At 40.2% G+C, this 13936-nt stretch overlaps 2 protein-coding genes across 3 annotated transcripts in view; both read right to left on the reverse strand.

Moving 5' to 3' along the window:
* Positions 1-2754: 2754 nt before the first annotated feature.
* Positions 2755-6318, reverse strand: GNRH1 (gonadotropin releasing hormone 1; the record flags this gene model as incomplete). The annotated part of the gene is made up of 3 exons (XM_082842362.1): positions 2755-2793; positions 4310-4405; positions 6166-6318. 3 exons carry the CDS (start codon positions 6316-6318, stop codon positions 2755-2757), a joined length of 288 nt encoding a protein of 95 aa, XP_082698488.1.
* Positions 6319-11572: 5254 nt separating this feature from the next.
* Positions 11573-13936, reverse strand: part of KCTD9 (potassium channel tetramerization domain containing 9) — a 61046-nt gene continuing 58682 nt past the window's right edge. For both annotated transcript variants that reach the window (XM_082842617.1, XM_082842618.1), the window contains one exon: positions 11573-13495. In XM_082842617.1, the coding sequence (XP_082698743.1) occupies positions 13379-13495 (117 nt within the window). In that variant the 3' untranslated portion in view covers positions 11573-13378. The remainder of the gene's footprint in view (positions 13496-13936) is intronic.

The raw sequence follows: 13936 nt of genomic DNA on the forward strand, positions 1-13936 counted from the left end.
TAAGTCCTATTTCTTCACTCATTCACCACGGATAATTAGGCAGAGTTAAAGGGAAATAAAGAGGTTAAAAGGTATATCAAATAACTTACATTGAAAGGATGGGAACGGATTCTCAAACCAAGTTCAACAAAGTAGGTTGAACCCGGGAAGAGGCCACATCCCAGACCAATTAGATCAGAATTTCCGAGGGAAGGGAGTGGGACCCAGGCATTAGTATTTCTTTTCAATCTCTCCATGTTATCCCAATGTCAGGCCAAGGTTGAGAACCATTGCCTTAGAGGAAATAACAGCTTTAGCAAATCAGTGTTCAAGGTGCTTTTCTTAAACTCCCTGCTGGTGGTGAGTCAGATTGGAAAGAGGGGGCAGCCTCACTCCGGTTAGAATAGCACCACTGTCTTAAGTCCTGGGTTGATGCATAGATTTTTTTTTTTTTATTTTAAAGAACGTGTCCTAGTACTTTAAAACATGTGCAATTTATTGCCTTTCAGAGCAATGATGCTGCAGTGTCTGTGTACATAAGAATCACCAGAATGCTTATTAAAAATGCAAATGGCTTGGACCCCAGAGAGAGACTCTGAGTCAATAAACCTGGGGAATCTTTTTGAATCTTGTGTCCCCATTGAGAAATACTACTTTAGAGCATCTTCCGCTGTCAAGATGTGTACGTGCTGTTATCTTGTGCAGTGATTCTTAGCTTTTTTTCCAGTCACCTTGAGGATACTACAACTTCTAAAACTTCTGCTAAAAAGGGTCTATCTTCAAGCCGTTCTTTCTGTTACTTGATCATTTAAATCCATCTATGTTTGAGAACTCGTCTCATTAAAATGTATCATTTGGTATGTTTCCCCATCCTTTATTTTGAAAGGCTGCAGACTTTTTTTGAAGCTATGTTTCCCCTTTTTTTATTTGGAAATGTTTCGGACTACTTAGAAGTTATTCAGATTCAGGAAAGTGTTTATAATTTTAATAAAGTGGTCATTTTCTCTCCTTCCCCTTAGTCACTTGAGCCATTTGAGAATCAAATACTCAACACGTTCATCCCAAGCCTCTAACCTCAGCATCGGGGAGCTGAATGAGTATCATCTTTACATCCCAGTCAGAGAGGCCCACAGCTACCTCCGAAGAAATTGTCCCAAAGACACGCTCCGGTGAAGGAAAGCTGATGTTCCCAACAGGATGTATTAGATAAATGGGTGTGTGGCCTTCCTCTTGTAATGTGTTAACTAACGCGAAGATTGTTTTTATAAAAACAGAAGTAGTTCCTGAGTGGCGACTTTAAGCCCCTTATTCTGCCTTGTAAGTATTGATTGATGAAATAATGCAGGTTTGCCTTTTGTTCCATAAAGAAACATAAGGTAGATTGTAAACCACATCACTGCTTAATTTTATTAAAATGAATTTGAGGTAGTTCTTTGATTCAGTTTTAGAGATTCCTCAATAGGAGATACTTGGGAAATCTACGGTTGTATGGTAGTAAGTATATGCTTTAAAAAGTAAGGGTTTTCTCTCCTGTGGAATGTTTCTGACCCCTGTTCCAATTCCTTAGCACAAGTCCTGCCCTTTTTTGAAGGGGTGGAAGGAGGCTCCATCTGTCTGATTAAAAGGAAAAAAGGCTTAGACCTTTGCCGTGCAAATAGAGGCACAATTTGTTGCTGTGACATCAGGCAAGTTATCTGAGATTTGGGTTTTTCAAATGGCCTCATAGCCACTGGGGAATTATGAGAATAAATGAGAAAGCTAGTGTCATAGTGTCTGGGACCTCATGGAGAAATGGTGACCAGGAAAACTAAGTTGGCACATGAGCCCCAGTAACCAAATAACTGGGCTTCCAAGTCCAAGCTCATTGGCTGTCATCATAGTGCAATACAGGAGCACTTGACCTTGGAACCCAGCAGTACCAGGTGGGTCTCGTAAACTCTCGGAGCTCTGGTTTCCTCATTTTAAAGGGAAGACAATATCTACTTTCCAAGGCCGATACAAGCGTTAATGAAAATATTTATGCATCTATCTAGCCCGTGCTGGAGAATGAGTGGTGGCTATGCTGTTTGACCAGAGGAAACAGGAACGCCTGAATCCTGTCTTCAGCTGACTACAATCCATATGTTTCTTAAGAGAAATACCAAAAAGCTCAGACAGGTGAATGCTATTATTTTTAGGCCTTGGTCCAAACCTCAGTGTGCACCGCTGGCTCTGATGACCTTGGAGGGACCACGTGGAGCAGGAAGGAGCATTGGACGAGGCCTTCTTTCCCCAGGGCCTGTCTCAGGTTCCGGTTGACTTTCAAAGAGATTAGAGACAATCTGGGGGGGAAGCTTTGGCCATGGTCCTATCTTGCTTCTGTAGGGTATGGTCAAAGAGAAAGCTACCACCCCATAGAAAACTGGATTGACTCAGTATTGGCCAGGGACCAATTGTCCTGTGGGTTCAGGGTGCAGGTTGGTGGTGGTGGAAGTGAGCCATGAGATTCCTTTAGTCAACAATAACGGTGCCTTTGTGTTATCTCTTCTGTCCTCTGCCCCCTGTCGACACACTTGGGGGACCCCCTTTGGGGGCTTACAGTGTCCCACCCCGACCAGAGTTCTGAGTTAGAGAAAGACTTCATATTTATGCCACTTTATTCCCAACACAGTACTTCATCGTGTGCAACCTGGCAGAAGAATTTCTGAAATTCACACAATTTACAGATATTAAGTGGGTCACAGATTTCAAAGTCAGAATTACACTTGCGTTGTCAGTTTTTCTGGTCCAGTGGATTTACATCTTCTGCCCAGTTTCCTCTTCGATCAGACTTCCCTGAAAAATATGTGAGTAGCAAATATATCAATGTTGCTTTTCTGAGCTGAGTTTCATTATGTTTGAACATTTTAATTTCTGAAATATTGATGTAGAAAGAATAGATCCATTTGTTTTTGCACACTAGAAAATGCTAGAGAGCTAGATCATGTCTTTATAAGTCGTTTAATAAGCATAATATCTACATTAATAGTTTAAAGGTAGGATGTGAGGACAGAGGTGAAAAAAGGTCTGATCCTTTTGTCTGTGTTGTTTTTTTTTAATGGCTGCGTCGGGTCTTAGTTGCGGCATATGGGATCTCTGTTGCAGCACGTGGGCTTCTCTCTAGTCGTGGCGTGCGGGTTTTCTCTCTCTAGTTGTGACGCGCAGGCTCCAGAGCACGTGGGCTCTGTAGTTTGCAGCACACGGGCTCTAGTTGAGGCGAGCGAGCTCAATAGTCGTGACACGCGGGCTTAGTTGCCCTGAGGCATGTGGGATCTTAGTTCCCCAACCAGGGATTGAACCCACGTCCCCTTCATTGGAAGTCAGATTCTTTACCACTGGACCACCAGGGAAGTCCCCATCCATCTGTTATGAATCCAGTCTTTGCCTCAATTCTGTCTTTCTAATGTCATGTTTGGATAATTTCATTGCTTGCTATTAGTTTTATCACGAGGTAAACAGGATTAGAAAAAGAAAGGAAATAAATATGTCTGTCCACTTTTTCTCTGTCCTATGGGTGTAGAAATTGAAGTCAATGGAGAAAATAAAAACTATTGTTCATCTTCATATATGACGTATTCAGGCTTTTTCTGCTCCTGGGCATAGCTGAAAATTAACTATAATGCCTTCTAACTGCTGTAAATAAGTGGACCATGGAGCTCAGAGAACATCAGAATTGAATTCAGGTTTCAATTTCTATATTCAGTTCTCTTTATACATTTTTTAAATCAAAAACCTACATTGGGTTAGTAGAGTTCCATCTTGGGTGGGAATTTGGAAAATTAGTATTGTCCAGTCAGAAAACTGGAAGTCAAATCTGTGGCTCTGAATTATAAATTTACTAGTTTGGGAGTTTTTATTCCAAAGAGAAAGAAAATTAATTAGAGCACCATTTTTGATTTCTACATTTCTCCCAGGGAGAACCGTGTTATACCAAGAACTGTTGAAGAATCCAGTGGAGAGGTGTGGATTAGTCTAGAGAAGAATGGTCTAGAGAGTTTGATGAACATACTTGAAGAACTGACATGTAGCAGTGGGAAGAAACTTGTTTTGTCAGTCATCCCATAGTCTAGAGCTGAGATTAATAGATAAAGGTCCCAAAGAGATTTCAATTTAAGAAAAAAAGAAGGTGTTCCAATCATTATTACTGTCTAACCACTGAAAAGGGGTGTTATGGAATGGCAAGGGCCCAATACAGGAGGAATTCAGGCAGTCAGGAAGGTAAGCCCTGCAGTAGCTAGAGATGGTTGTCCTAAGTGGATGACCAAAGTGGTGGTGCCCAGGGCCCATCCATGTTATTAACCCTGTAACTCACCAGAGCTCCTTTCAGGTCCCTGAGTGGAGAACGGCGCTGGTGTACGGTGCACTCAAAGCGCTGAGGTCCTGCTGGTTGATCAACCTCTTTGGCTATCTGCAAAAACAAGAATGTGATGCTTGGAGATGGAGATACAGACGTGAAATGGTATTTCCCATTTCCACCAAAAGCTGTGTGTGGGAAGTGAAGTCAAGGGGGCTGTGGGACTGAGAACGCTGAGACTTGGGATGGAGACTTGAAAGATCATAGAAATGCTGTCAGACACTTCTACAGATCGGTGTGCAGTTCTGGAGGAAATGGGCCATAATAAGGAGAGAGGCTATTTGTGTCCCTACAGTTGATGAGAATGAAACCCTTCAAGCCTCGTGACGGGATGGTATACAAAAAAATGCAAGAGCTTATAGTTATGACGAAGGTTGATCTTATTTTCAAGGTTTTACTAAATGTGTCCTAGTTAGAAGAGAGTTGCTTCACATATAGTCTGTGGAGAGGGAATGTCAGATTCTGGGCTTCTTTGTTTCGTACTAAATTATCTTTATTATTTCTCCAAAATGAGATATTTCTTTTCAGTGAAAACTAAATGGTTTTAAGTTTCTCTAGCTATGTTTCCCATTCTCAGCTCTATATTGAGTGTCCAGCCCTGAATCATTCATCCTTTAGGGCCTGGTTCGTTTCCCATTAACTTAAAAAACAATAGCAACTGTCTTTCATTTATCCACTAACATCTTTTTGGATTAAGCAGCCAAGATATATGGCTTCGCTCATGTGATCCTCGCATGGCCCCAAGAAGTCACATTTTATAGATGAAAAAACCCAAGTACCTGTGTCAGTTCTGGTACTAGAACTGAAAACTAATTTCTATGGAATCAAATCCAGCATATTTTCCAGAATGTATTTTGTCTTCTTGAGCTTGCTAACTCCTCTCCTCTAGGGACCTCCAACTTCTCTGCTTGAGTGCCCATATCATTAAAAAGAAATTGGAGGGACTTCCCTGGTGGCGCAGGGGTTGAGAATCCGCCTGCCAATGCAGGGGACACAGGTTCGAGCCCTGGTCCGGGAAGATCCCACATGTCGTGGAGCAACTAAGCCCGTGCGCCACAACTACTGAGCCCATGCGCCACAACTACTGAAGCCCGCGCACCTAGAGCAAGTGCTCCTCAACGAGAAAAGCCACCACAACGGGAAGCCCACGCACCCCAACGACCACTCGCTGCCACTAGAGAAAGCCCGCACACAGCAACGAAGACCCAACGCAGCCAAAAATAAATAAAATTAAATCTTAAAAAAAAAAAATTGTAGAGCATGCACCCTTGATAAGGATACTTATTTATGTTATAAAAATGTACTGCTGACCTAATATCACAGATATTTTTAAAACATGAAATTACAAAAAAAAAATAGGCAGAATTCTAAGATTTTCTTTCCAAATCCCAAAGAATCATCTTGTACTAGAGACCTTGGCTCCGTCCACTTGTTTCTAATTCCTTTGGCAAATCGATATCCTACACCGATCTGTAGAAGTGTCTGACAGCATTTCTATGATCTTTCAAGTCTCCATCCCAAGTCTCAGCGTTCTCAGTCCCACAGCCCCCTTGACTTCACTTCCCACACACAGAGTACGACACACCCCTTTGCACTTGCTTATTGGTCTGGGGATTATTCCTGCTCTTTGTCCCATTAGTCCCTGTCTGAATTGAAAGCAGGAATGGGACTTGACTTTGGAAGTGCCTTATCACCCCCGGAATACCTAGGTTGGAGCCAAGAACCGGTAGGACTGTTGGACGCATGCAGGATGTTGGCATCGTTCAGTTGCATCACGTAAGCCATGTCTCATTTTGAAGCTGAGAGAAACTTACCTCTTGGAAAGAATCAAGCACGTTTTCAGCATTTCTCTTTCCTCCGGGGCGCAACCCATAGGACCAGTGCTGGCTGGAGCAGCCCACCACACAGAGAGTCAGCAGAATAAGTCCAGCTAGAAGTTTTGGACTCGGCTCCATTCTAAGGAACATCAATGCAACCATAAAAATAGACCCAGACTGGGTTGAGCCAAGACTCCTTTGGTGAAAAGCCTAACACTGGTGTCACTAACCCGGCAGAAGACGGAAGTGGGAGTCATCTATGGTTTTCATATGCAGGTACTTGCTTACCTTGCGTTTCCTAGCCACTGGGGACAACATCACTCCTTTAAACTCACATGTTGAGTGCTTTTTAGAACTAAACCTTTTTTTTTTAGAACTAAACTATTTTAATGTGTATTATTTATTTGGTTATCCAAACCTCAGGATTCCTCCTTTATCAAATTCACTTTTTGTCTTCATATTCCCCAGTCCCGCCCCGTGGTTGGTTTTCAGTCCTGAGATAAAGAGAATCGGGCCATCTGCTCTGAAAAGGGGCTCCTACTAGGAGTCTCTGGCTAATATAAGTTGCTTGACATTAAATGGCTACCCTATGGTGCTAATTACATGTTGCCGAGCATCTGTCCTCTAGTCTTCCACACATTGCCGCTGGCTGGACCATCTGTGAGTGTGAGAGAGGAGTCCACGCTTTTCAAAGCACGGGGTTCCACACCAGCTGCCTCCGTGGCCAAGGCAGCCTTGAATTATTGAATTACATGTGGAATTCTCACAAAGGAATTTTCACTGGTGGGGAAGGGGCCAAAGACAAAATCAAATATTGGTTGATAACCTGCTTCGAGTCCCCAAAGTCTGGATCTCTGTGGCTGGAGGTGACAAGGATCAGGAAGGCCAAGGTTTCTTTAGACACCAGGTGGCCTTAGCTCTTTTTTTTTTTTTTTTTTTCCGGTACACGGGCCTCTCACTGCCGTGGCCTCTCCCGTTGCGGAGCACAGGCTCCGACGCGCAGGCTCAGCTGCCATGGCTCACGGGCCCAGCTGCTCCGCGGCATGTGGGATCCTCCCGGACTGGGGCACGAACCCGTGTCCCCTGCATCGGCAGGCGGACTCTCAACCACTGCGCCACCAGGGAAACCCCAACCCTAGCTCTTATAAAGTGCCCTATAGACAGACAATAGCATGCAGTCTACAAACAGTGCTAGAAATACAAAGCATTTTACCTGTCTCAGAGCAGAGTCCCCCCAAATCCCAAGCTTCCTTTGGAGTGTGTTGAATCTGACTTTTCATTTTTCTAGCTTCCTTTTTATATGAAACTTTTCCAGGACGCTGAAATCCTCCCTGCTGGTTAATTGCACAGCACGTGGACTTTTATTTTATTTTTAATAGTAAATATTTTTTAAGCCTCACATAAAGCCCTTAATGCTGTATGTAATTGGAACACCCACTGGTGTATCTGTTAAATTTACTTAAATCTTGGCCATTAAAACCTCAGCTAAGACTACTATAGCTGAGGCCACAATTCAAAGCAATTAAAATCTAGCTAGGTAGGATCCCCTTGAGGAAACTGACAGACATATCAAGACTTCAAGGAAAATAGCTGTCTTAGAATGTCATGTTAAATGCACACATAAAAACTTTCACGGAGGAGGCCATGCAATAATTGTAGAGGTTGAGTCAGGATGCCTGGGATCTGGTCTCAGCTCTTAGATTCCTCGTGTGTTAAAAGGAGCTGATTTATAGGCAATGAGTGATTATTGGTACTATTCCAATCCCATATAGGATCTCTAAAGTAGATGGCGTGAGTTTGAAAATTCCCCAGTCTGCTACCCTCCAGGTTTCCTCCTTGACTTATTTTTTATTTAATTTATTTATTTAGTTTTTAAAATTGAAGTACAGTTGAGTTACAATGTTCTGTTAGTTTCAGGTGTACAGCAAAGTGATTCTCTCACACACACACACACACACACACACACACACACACACACACACACACACACATATGTGTAACTTATTTTTCAGGTCTTTTCCCTTATAGGCTATTACAAGATATTGAGTGTAGTTCCCTATGCTATACAGTAGGACCTTGTTTATCTATTTTATATATAGTAGTGTGTATCTGCTAATCTCAGACTCCTAATTTATCCCTCCCCTCCCTTTTCCCTTTTGTAACTGTAAATTTGTTTTCCATGTCTGTGATTCTATTTCTGTTTTGTAAATAAGCTTATTTGTATCTTTTTTTTTTTTTTTTTTTTTTAGATTCCACATATAAGCAGTATCATATGATGTTTGTCTTTCCCTGTCTGGCTTACTTCACTTAGTATGATCATCTCTAGGTCCATCCATGTTGCTGCAAATGGCATCATTTCATTCTTTTTTATGGCTGAGTAATACTCCATCGTGTATATATACCACATCTTCTTTCTTGAAAGCCTTATACAGCATCAGAAAGGTAAGGAGAAACATTGTAGTTAGAATCAGCTAAATGCAAAACCATCTGGAGTAGATTTAGGCCCATGGCAACTCATTTCAGTAGATACTTATTGAGTTAAAAGATGCAAATCCCTGTGCTAAAGGTCATGGGAGTACAAAGATGAGGAATAATCTGGCATGTGAATGAGACTAACCTGCTTCATTATTACAGTCCTGCAAAGTGGATATCATGATCCAAATTTTACAGAGATATGTTTCACCCCAGCGGTGAGCCCTCGGACGTTTTATTTACACAGTACAAGCATTTAAAAAAGAGAGAGATCCACTACTCTTTATTACGTTTATTTGAATCTATGATTGTCTTTCCTAATTTACCCCTGGGCTGTAACTCATGATGGTCAAGGATCCCATCTTATTTAAACGTGTGTTAATAAATCCCAGCATTTAGGGACTTCCCTTGTGGTCCAGTGGTTAAGACTCCATGCTGGGTTCGATCCCTGGTGAGGGAACTAGATCCCGCGTGTGGCAAGGAAGATCCCATGGGCCGTAGCTAAGACCCGGCGCGGCCAAGTAAATAAATAAATAATTTTAAAATCCCCAGCATTTAATCAGCATTCAATAAGTATAGATTGGAATGAACGTGTGAATGAATGAATAAAAGGTAAGGACCTTTTAGCCAGATTAGACCTAATGTTTCCTCTACTTCTGCATCAAAGATATGTGTTGGGTTTTTTTCCCCAAAGGAAGTGGACTTTTAATTTTTAATACTTCTTTCTTAAATTACAGAAAATTTAAGTCTTTGCCGTCAGATCCCACTCCATAGAAAGTCTAGGGTGGCTTTAAACCAGTTTGATTTAAACCATTAAATTCTCTTCCCCTACTATTTTCAAGGTCTTACTAAACATCTCCCAGCACAATCGCACAGACGCTGTCCAAAGATAAGTTTTATCCGACACAGAATTAAACCTTCATGTACAGCTGGATGGAAGGCCTGTTACATTTGCTGAGCGGAAAAATGTTTAAAAGTAACTGAATATGTGTTCATTTTAGAGCCGGGATCGGCATTTCTCCTCGAGTAGGATGCTAAACCAGTCAGTTGTTGCCCAATGTCCTGTGAAATAATTACATCTGCAAGGATCTTGGCATAAAGAGCAACATCGTTCCACCCAAATAAACTCCTGCTTTGCCCAGCCACCTCTGGGGAGGTTGTCAGATCCTCTGAAGAGGATAAACTCTAAAGCATAATTGCCAATAGAGGGGGCATTAAAAAGTAGAACATAAGTGATTGACTTTATCTCATTTAAATTATTTTATCTCATTTAGACACTGAATAATATAAGCGCCATTCTGACACGGAGGAGTGCAATCTTATCTCACTGTGAAGGTAATGAGAGGCTAGTTTTCAACAAGAGTCCATTATGTTTGAACGATATTTGTTTAAATTGTCCAATTGATTTCATGTTTGCTGAAAGAGATATGCTTCTAACAGTGTTGCTTAAGCAGATGTGGTCTTTGGTTAGGAGTAATGAAAGCGGAGTTGAGACGTCTGACCCTTATTGTCGTGTTAATCACTTATCTCTGGTTAAGCATCCCTGCATTTCTGGTAGCTTATTTCTATTAGTTGGTATTAAATCTTTGAAAAATGCTTTGAAATTTTTACATGAACACAGCCACATGGTCTGTGAATTCATCCAGTATGCTTCATGCCCTTGAAGCCTGCCTTAGCATTGTCCTAGATCTCAAGGGCACCAAATAGGATATCAAATAAATATGCAATTAATGGAATGTGGAGGTTTGGTGACAAATTTTGATCCTTTTCACAGTTCCAAGGATAGATCGATTTACCAGGAAGCTGAATTTAGTTAATTGGGTTTAAATATTTGGATTTTATAGTTATACTTTTCCCCTAAATTTAGAAATTTTAAAGTATGGCTTTAGAGGGGAAATGGCCCCATTTTTAGCATTAAAAAAACAAACCCTCAAAATTATTAAAATGTAACAATAATGGTTTAGTAATCTTGCTGAATGACAGATGGAAACCTTCTTTGTCCTAATGTAAAATCTCAGCAGGAAGGACTCATGAACTCCTGCTGACATATCTAAGGTTGTGAAAGGGTTTTGGAGAATTTAATCCTTGCATAAGCTACTTTATACCAAAAGTAATGTAACTGCTTTTAGAGTTGTACATCTTAAAGATGATAATACTTCCTTGGAGATTTAAAAAAAATCTAGGGCTTTTCATATATTAAAGATGATTTAAGGTTGACTTGCGGTAGATTTACTTCCAATTCATGAAATGAACAGTTGGAGAAAACACCCCAAGTCTTGATTTATGATGGTAAACTTCATAAGAAAATGAATTTACAATATTTCCTACTAAAATGGCTTTGAAATTATAGTTAAAAGACTAGACTATATTACAGCATATGTATTGCTCTAAACAGTTACATGAGTTCTGAATTTTCTCAGTGTAGATAATTAGCTAATTTAGGTTTAAACCCTTTTCTAGCCCTTCCCCACCCCTCCTCCAACAATTGTGTTTTTAACCTATGTGTACAGTCATGTTTCATTGCTCGGGTCAATGGAAGTTTTACTATTTTGAAAATTCCCTTCCTTCTTAAACTTCTTTCTTCTGGTTGTCAGGCTAGAACATTTTAGGGGCAATGTATCAATACGTAACCATCCTAATAAAAGCTAGCTGGTAATAATGTTCATCAGCTAAAGAGTAACACAAAAATTGAATTATTGGAAGACAGTATTTTCTTTCGTTAAACATTAATGAAATGTCTTTGTGTTGTTAGAATGGTGGATTTTAAGAGGAGGGTCATAAAATAACCATGCTTAAAGAAATAACTTTAACGGCACTTCCTTCCTTTTCCACCCAGACCCTTGGGGCTGGTCTTCAACACATATTGAAGAAATGTAAGTAAATTTGGAAAGTTCTGATTTTCAAAAGCAAGACAAGAAACTCCTTTTCAACATTTTACGTCGTTTATTAATGCAGTATACATTAGATCCAAAACTTGCATTTTCTAAGCATACTGTGTTTGGATCTTTCAGATTCTTCTGCAGTCTTAGGTTATGTCTACAGATGTACCCTTAAGTGGATGAACAACACGTTCTATAATTATTGAAAATATAGTACAGAGTGAAATGATTTAAATATAATTTAGGCACATATTGATTACGAAAATAGATATCTCAATACAATACTTCTCTGTCTTGGTAAAAATAATAAAGCAAAGAAAATAATTCATTTCTGAAGTTGCTTTCCTTCACCTGTAAAGGTCTGACCTCCTCCCACTATGCATATATACCCTTTACTGTTAAGGAAAGCTTTGCATATGTTTATATAGAAGAATAAGCTACGTAAATACTGAAGACATGTCATTCTCCCAAAGGAGACAAAGTGGTTTTTAATGATTCCTTGCCTCAAACCGATGAGTCTGCAGAATTCAGAACCCATATGGACACAGCTTAACATCCCTGCTCTTGGGGTAGACATAGGACACCGGTTACTGGTAAGGAAGTACAGGCCCTGCCCCTGCTGCTGCAGAGATAATGACTCAAAAAAGCCAGGCTAAAATTTATTAAAACAAAAGAAACCAGAAATATAAGAACCACAGGTGCTGACTTATTGGTATTACATCTTGGACCAGTCAAATGCCTTTATTTTCATTTAAGTTTGTTGATAGCTATAGTCAAACTGTCAGTTTAAAAGTCCTCATTCCCCGTTGTAGGGTTTTGAGCTGCAATTATATTATGTTGACTTCTAAAAGATGAATTTACCATATTCATTCGTATTTTATAGCTGATCGCAGTGGATTGGGATTTAATACCTATTTCCGAGCTGGCCCTGTTTAAACTATTTAGCATTTGAATTAAATGAACGTTAATTATGCACCTTGGTTTTTTTGGTTCAGAACTATTTTCCTATGCTTGTTTTGACTCTACAGGAGGAAACCAGGCTAGCAGTGTAAATAGATAAAATTGCCTGGTCTGGCGTTGAGTGGAACTTGCTAAGAATGAAATCCTAAGGAATGCTCATTCAAAAGTTGTAGCTGTTAAGTAAATCCTTCCTCCATTTGGAAAGTTCCACTGTTACTTAAGCTGACAATGATGGACAACAATATCTCTTGCCTTCCACTCTGTCTCAATCAGTAACAGAGGATTTCTTTAATTTAGCTAATGTTTTGTTCTTAAAGAAAAAAAAATGAACCTGAAAGCCTTGGGGAGTCTGATCTCACCATATTCACACGGTGTGACAGGTATTTAAAGTAGGGGAGGCATCACTAAAGCTACTGATATTTATAAACCTGAACAACCTTTTCAAAATTGTCATAAAGTTTAACAATTTAAATATCCATACTGCATCTAAAGATTCAATAAATATAATTGCATATGTTGTGCTTTTCATAAATTAAAATCTTCAAATGCATTTCAAACCAAGATGGTATTTCCACATCATGCCTATTGAAAAGCAAATATAATAGATACTATTCCTGGTCACAAAGCCAGGCAAATCCCCCTAACTCCACTCAAAAGGCAGCAATCTAATCTAGCTTCCCTACATCTACTAAATGAGTGCTTCTCTGTTAAAATCAGAATGTGGAAAAAAAGTCACTTTTTCCCTTATGCACCTCTGAGAACAAGCATGATCCTCTCCTTTTTTTTCTTTTTAATTCCCTTCCAGTGTTATTTCTTCCAGACAGCTGAGTGGGTGGAGAAAGAAAAGTGATACGGAGAGCATTTCTCGTCTTCGGCATCTTCCTCCATCCCCAGGATTCTCATCTGACGCTTTGTGACATGTGGAGTGGTGTCAGCATCTCTTCAAAGATGGCGCCCTTCACGTTGGAACCCCTCAGGTTGGCTTCTTGAAGGTCACACCCAGACAGGTCGCAGTTCTGTAGGACAAAAACAATATTCTTGGAAGTAATAGACAGATTTAAGGCCTTATCTGTTCCCTCTCAAAGTGATTCCTGGGGCATATTAGGAAAATGTTCCTGTACAATAAAACTCAGTTATTTCTGGAGAACTTCCAGAAATTTTAGAAGAAAGTCATGTTTTCTTCTCTGTATTTACTCTCTCTAGTTGATGCTCAGGCTGACCACTGTCAATATGTATAAACAAAAGTTAATGACGAAGCATGTCCCTTCTGTGTTTTAGGCATTTAAAATCCAGAATGGCCTCCAATGTAGTAAAAAGTATCTAAACAATCCATGAACAATAATAATGCAAGGCATGGGAGTGAGGGGGTGGGGGAGACTGTGTAAAACAAATCTGAGAGAAAGGGATTTCACTTCATTAAATCGCATAATAGATTCTCCTTCAACCCTAACACTCTC

This window comes from Leucopleurus acutus, assembly GCF_964270905.1.
Source record: "Leucopleurus acutus genome assembly, chromosome: 7".
Classification (NCBI taxonomy): Eukaryota; Metazoa; Chordata; class Mammalia; order Artiodactyla; family Delphinidae; genus Leucopleurus; species Leucopleurus acutus.